The sequence below is a fragment of the Pyrus communis genome, chromosome 17, assembly GCF_963583255.1.
Source record: "Pyrus communis chromosome 17, drPyrComm1.1, whole genome shotgun sequence".
NCBI classification, from domain to species: Eukaryota; Viridiplantae; Streptophyta; class Magnoliopsida; order Rosales; family Rosaceae; genus Pyrus; species Pyrus communis.
Window position 1 is genome coordinate 11,408,403 of NC_084819.1, and position 6,431 is coordinate 11,414,833.

Below are 6,431 nucleotides of genomic sequence, written 5' to 3' on the forward strand. Positions count from 1 at the left end.
ATTCCAGACATCCCAGCATTGTGTGTTTTTGTTTTGTGGTGGTTTCTCAGTGTGTGTTAGTTTGTTATTTACCTATCAATCAAATTGTATGCACCAAATTAACTACACTTATTTTCTCGGCTCTCGAAAAAGGCAAATTATCGTGATGAAACCATTAACTAGTTTTTTTTTTTTTAAATTAATTAAATTAACGACAGTTGTCAAATTGGATGCACCAAATGTAAAGATTTCGGCTAATTTTTATTTATTTCTAGAAAGTGATTTCAAATTTTGACAGGAAAAAAAAAAAAAAAAAGGTGACTTCAAATTATTTATTTACCTTCCCCTCTTACTAAGACTACATAATATTCTTGTAAATTATGGCCAATAGCAAGTATATATACGCAGTGATTTTCAAAGATTAAGTATACACTAGCAACTTTACTTCGGCAGAGTTTAGCTTTTTGAAGATGAGCGGAAAAGTTGACAGACAAGTTATTTTTACTGTGCCAATCCACATAATTGTATATGAAATTTTCACCTCATACGGCTTCTCATTCATTTTTGTTGTCATTAAATCCTTTTTCTCATTTGAGAAGATCTCATTCCTTAATATTTCGCCAGACTATCTTAAAATCTAGGATGCTTATATTCTTAGACTGTATGATTTGAATCGTTGATTATTGTCTAAGTTTGTGATTCAGACTCATATATTGTATGAAGACAAGCACTTGATTTCGTGGCGTAGTTTCGAAAACAAATATAATGAGTCTGGTACTGTTGTGTACAGTTTGTGTGGAACAAGCTACTCATCTCCATATGCATAAATAGTGCCACTCGAAAGTAAAATACTCCCAACTGCCATGCAGTGAATGCAAAAATTACCCTTCGCGTGCAGAGTACAGAGGTCGCTTTACTAGGTAGAACATTTATGTTATGAATTATTGTTAGGAAATTATTATTAACACACCAAAATATATTCTTTTAAGAGAAAGCATTTTAAGCAAGGATTATATGTTATGCAGATTTTTACTGGTTGTTGAGAATAAGTTCTCAATTCTCTATGTGAATTAAATCAAGCGATTATTGTCTAAAAATTTTCAATATGCCATGGACCATTTCATTATTCAATTTCTCTCTCTAGTCTCTAGTGATGAAAGAACAAAAAAAGAGAGCATAGTAAAACAGTTACACTTAAAGTTTTATTCTAAGATTTTATTTTAAATGTGAAAAGTACCCTATCATAATGATATTTTGATTCAATAAGATAATGTCATATAAAGTAAGAACATGTGCCATTATGTTCTTGAACTGAAATCTTAACATGACGATGGACTCAATCTATCTAAGTTTCTTCTCTTGCTTTCCGACGATAGGGCATCCTATAAATGGGAATGAGATCTATTCTGATAAAGATTCGGATATTTCAAGTTTATGATTTTTTATGAAATGGATCAATGGACTAAGGTAAAATATATGATTGAAATTGAGTGAACCGGATCTTTCTCAGTCAATGATATATGATCTCTTAGTTTATGAGTTCAGGACATCGAGATTCAAAAAATGATAGACAAAAGGGAGTGAGATTAAGATTGATAAGGTAGGGCAGGAGCTAGGGTTACTTTGATGAGTTGATTATTCAAAGAGGTAGGAAGCAAATATCAGCAATGGCAGCATCAATGAACAGTAGTGAATTAAGAGATTGGTTGAATACCCGATGTGGAAACTGATCAATATATATATATATATATATATATATATATATATAATATGTAAGAATGCAAATTCTATAAAAATAAAATAAAAGAAAAAGTGGAAATGAGGTGGCGAAAGGCTATAAACAGAAAACCTTGTATGCTATGCATTCGCACACAGCTGTGCAGCGCCATATAAAGCTCTATGACATGACGTCAGGTTCAGGTTTGTACCAAGATGCCAGTCATAGCCACAGCCCTATCCTATCCTGTCCTTTCCTATTAACCCCTACAAGTTTGCAGAGAAACAGAGAAACAGAGAGAGAGAGAAAGAGAGAGATCTTAAAAGTGGCTGAGAAAAAGATATTTGTATCAAAAGGCTTACAACTTTTGGCACTTTCTACTTAAAATAAGAGTTTGATACCCATAAATCAGATAAGCTCCTTTAATTTATCAATTCAAATGCTTGAAGAAAACAAAATAAGGAATGCAGAGGGTGGAAACGAGTGTATTATAACCACCTTTTATTTGCAGATACAGTAGTTAGTTTTGAATTACTTTTGAAAATAAACAGTATTCTTATTACGATGAAAGAGAAGGTTTGAATTCAGGACGTAATAGGATGAGGAATGCTTCAATCACTAATACAATCCATCATTTTACGATTTTGGTTCTGAACTAAAAATTTATGAGTATTGTTCTTAAACTTGTTATAAAATTTGAATTTGACCAAAGTTGACCTCTTAATAATATAAAGGGCAGGTAAGTCGAAAAGGCTGGTGCCCGGCGGTGGTTCAGACGGGGGACTCTCTGGGATAATGACGATGGTTTTACAGTTTTAGTATTCGAGACGTATAAAAGTACAACAGGCTTTTCATGCTGCTCGTTAATCACAAGCACTAAAGTACACAAAATAATCACACCATATTAATATTATTATCTTACTCTCTGGTTTTGTTCTTTTAATTTTACAGACTGGACGAGGATTCTTTCGGTCCTTTGTTCCCCTTTTTGCAGTGCAGGGCCTGCAGGCAGATAGAGTATCACCACCTCTTCAGCCTTAAAGCCCAGGAACGCGGATACTTTTTACTTTACCTTTTAGTTTGGTGTTTGATTCCTCCAGCACGGATATGGAACACATTTACCAACATAAATCTCTTCCTCATACTTTTAAATCAGTTTCAAATTGAACATATGTTTGAATTTTAATATCGTTAAATTCCGTACTAATACATATTTTTTTTGTACAGGTGATAATTCATCCATAACTAATCTTTATATTACGGAAAAATAACTTCGAACTTAAATGCATAGGGCTTGCTAACTCGTAATACATACACAAAGTTTGTAAACAAGGACCAATCTGGGATATCAGAAACATATTAGCACTCATGCTAAAGTTACTACAAAGTATAAACGCTTCATAAGTAAAACAAGATTTGAAGTTTTATTCTAAGCTGCCAAAATCACACTTTGCTCCAACTGCGTTTTGGTGCCCCAAATGAAGCATAGAGAACAATGTGTGACCGGAAGTCTATGATATTCGCTGGCCGAAGGCAAAGATACTGCAGTGTTTCCATGCCATTAGACCGAGATGCTCGATTTCATAAGCTTTACATAATGCAAGCAAAATAAAGTTGACAACTAAACTTACTTTTCTCATTCCTTGTTAGCTTGCCTCCCTAAAGGGTCCGAAACTACATTCTACAATCTACACTAAAATACTAACCTATCATGACCTGCTTCTTGTTTTCAGCTTCTGCAATAGAAATGGGGGATGTTGTTGGTGAATGACGGTGAACAATGATGGCGGAGAATGGCCGTGTTAGGGAAATAAAGTTGAGTGACAGCTGATGACGATGAAGTGGCTGTTGAAGAGGGGAATCCTGATGATGCTGCAGCAGAGAAGAGTGGCATGGAGGTTGCCCCGCCATTCAGGCCTTGAACTTGCCATGCCCAATTGGGAAATGAGTTAACATCCATACTCTTCTCCGTTGCTCTTTCCTGAAAACAATAGAGACATTGAATTGTTAACGGACAAAGTAAAATGAGAATTGTCAGTAACTGGCAATAAACAAGAAATACAAAGAATTTTGTCACATTTGCGTTAGGGAAGATTGCGATGCTTCTTCCACAAATTAAAAAAGAAATGACCAATAAGGTTTAACAACAGAAAGAAATGACAACCTGAAAAAAAATTTAACTGTGACAAGTACATTAATCAAAGAAAATTTGCCAGGGTCAACAAGAAATACTTAAGGAAGAAGAATTAAGGTTTTATAACTTCATATACGAATAAAAAGTTATAATGACTAGAAGTGACGAAAAATTACCATATGAATGGGAAAGAAACTGGAATTCATGTTGCTCATTATAGGAGGCTCCTTAGACGCCACAATTGAGCCATGAGAAAGATGAGACCTCATGGGTGCTGGAACAGAGATCTCATTCTGTAAAGAGAACAACGAATTGCTTAAAACGGAGTAGCTTAATTTGCAACGAACATATAGATACAAGATCACGGATTTCTACACAACATAAAATGCAAATTGAACTGATAGGGGTATTCAGAAATTGATCTTAACATACCCTTGCTCTCAAGTGAACGGGAATGTCGTTGCAGCCTAGCTGAAAAGGAAAGCTTCTCAAATTCATGTTCTCCTTTTGGATTTCAGAAACCAAAGGCGGAGCAATTCCCAAGTTCAGATCAAGACTCCGGTGGCTGCCTGTACCAAGAGGATATTAGATACATACTTATTGACAAAAACAAAAAAGAACTGTTTGATTTGGTTTCTGTCAAATTGATGTTCTCTAACAACACTAATACCTTCGTTATTGGCCTCAGACATTATCTCCCCATCATACGAGCTTCGATCAAAGTTGGTGACCGCTTCTCGTCCATTGCATTTGATGGCAGCCTTGTCGTATGCCCTGGTTTCAAAGAGCAACACTATACTGACTTAAGTGAATCCCAAGGTCATTAAGATCTCAAAGTCTAGATATCGAGTAAAATGGTGCCTATATAATATCGTAAAGACCTTGCAGCTTCAATCTCGCTATCAAATAGGCCAAGATATACATACCTGCAGGCAAGCAATGAAATACCATACCCAATGAAAACCAATTTCCCAATTCATCCAATCAATTTACATAAAACCAAGTCCCAACTATTTATTTGGTCCTCGATGAACACAATTCTTTGTATCGTTCCCTTGTTCACTGATCATAATCACTTAAGACCACATACATAAATGACCATGAACATCCATATTCCGAAAAATAAGGGACAAAATGATACTTCAAATAACAACGGTGAAAAAGAAAAGGGTTCTTACTTCTTGCCTAGAAACTGGCCCATACGAGCTTCCCAGCGGCCGCATTTATGCAGTGTGACTCCCCTGAATTTTGAGCTTCCTCTAGAGAAACCGGTACTCTGGCGGCGCAGGATATGCACAAACTCTTCCTTTGTAAAATTACTCATCTGCATTGCAATCAAAATCAATCCCAAATCGAAAGAAGCAAAACAAAACCAGTAAAAGTCTCCACATTACATCCACAACGCATTCCGAAAATCGACCTGCTTAATATCATCCTCATAATCACCGACACTGAAATTAATATCAGCCTCAATTCCACGGAACTTGATCGCAGCTCGATCATACGCCCTAAGATCATTTTACCACAACCACAAAATTACCCAAAAAATTAACTACTTGAAAACCAAGTTTTACATTGAAATATTTACTGTTAACACTTCTGAGTTTCTTAGTTCTTACCTAGCAGCAGCATGGGCAGTGTCAAATCCTCCTAAAAAATATTCAAAAATTAAAAATAATACGCCAGAAATAAAAAAATAATAATAACGATTAAATGGTGGATTTTGATTCATTTATCTTACCCAAGTACACTTGTTTCCCGCAATCCCTACAAAAAAAAAAAAAAAATAGACAGCGAGAGGACTCAAAGTCAGTACACAATCAGAGTATCCAAACAGAGTAATAGTACATCAGTATCACCGTAACCAAACACTAACCAAATATGGGATTCCCATCTCCCGGTCCTTCGATAAAACGTAACGCCCCGGTACTGCGAGCTCCGGGACCTGGGCCCTCTCCGGCTCTTCTTCACCTGCTGCGGGAGCACGATCCTCGGCTCCGCGGGAGCATAGTAAATCGGCTCAAGCTCCAATCGGGAACCGGACGATAGTCCCAGCCACTGCTTTTTAGAAGCCGCCGACGACGACGAAGAAGAGCTTACGGATTGGGCGAGCGGAAAAAGCTGGATGGTCCTCCGACCGCCTTGGTGATTGGCGGATACGTCGTCGTTCGGAGCAAGGAAGTTGAGAGTAGTGGAATCGTCATCGTCGTCGCCGGTGACGGTGAGGTTGGAGGAGGAGTTGAAGCTTCCGGAGCATTCGACCGGGGAGGTGGTGAGAAGCTTGTTTTGGGACATGGAAACGTCGTCGCGGGAGACGAAGCCGAGGTTGAGATCTAGCATTGCTGGTGGTTTTGGATTGGGAAGTTGATTCAGAGGGCGGTGGAGGAGGAGGAGGAGGTGGGGAGGAGAAAATGAGGGAGGAGGAGGTGGGAGGGAGTCATGGAGGTGCTTTGTTTTGAACGTGTTTGATGAAAGTACCGAGAGAGAATTTTAGAGACGGAGAATCTGGAAGCGCCGGCGTGGGAGAATCGTATTGAAGCTGAGGCCAGCCGTCTGAGTGAGCGAGTCACTGAGTCTCTCTTTCTCTTTCATTCATGCATA

General features: G+C 37.6%; 1 protein-coding gene across 1 annotated transcript; it reads right to left on the reverse strand.

Moving 5' to 3' along the window:
- Positions 1–2,996: 2,996 nt before the first annotated feature.
- On the reverse strand, positions 2,997–6,431 carry LOC137723598 (APETALA2-like protein 3). The gene is made up of 10 exons (XM_068462795.1): positions 5,707–6,431; positions 5,572–5,597; positions 5,450–5,480; positions 5,251–5,338; positions 5,009–5,154; positions 4,712–4,756; positions 4,501–4,604; positions 4,263–4,399; positions 4,007–4,123; positions 2,997–3,677 (listed from the first exon to the last, which is right to left on the reverse strand). Exons 1-10 carry the CDS (start codon positions 6,168–6,170, stop codon positions 3,426–3,428), a joined length of 1,410 nt encoding a protein of 469 aa, XP_068318896.1. The 5' UTR covers positions 6,171–6,431; the 3' UTR covers positions 2,997–3,425.

What these genes read in the sequence shown, in the direction of transcription:
- LOC137723598 (XM_068462795.1), bottom strand. Translation starts at nt 6,170, where the DNA reads ATGCTAGATCTCAACCTCGGCTTCGTCTCCCGCGACGACGTTTCCATG. An exon ending in GGCCAGTTTCTAGGCAAGAA is followed by an intron (nt 4,757 to 5,008) that starts GTAAGAACCCTT and finishes GCTTGCCTGCAG; the next exon opens with GTATGTATATCTTGGCCTAT. An exon ending in AGCGAGATTGAAGCTGCAAG is followed by an intron (nt 4,605 to 4,711) that starts GTCTTTACGATA and finishes CTTTGAAACCAG; the next exon opens with GGCATACGACAAGGCTGCCA.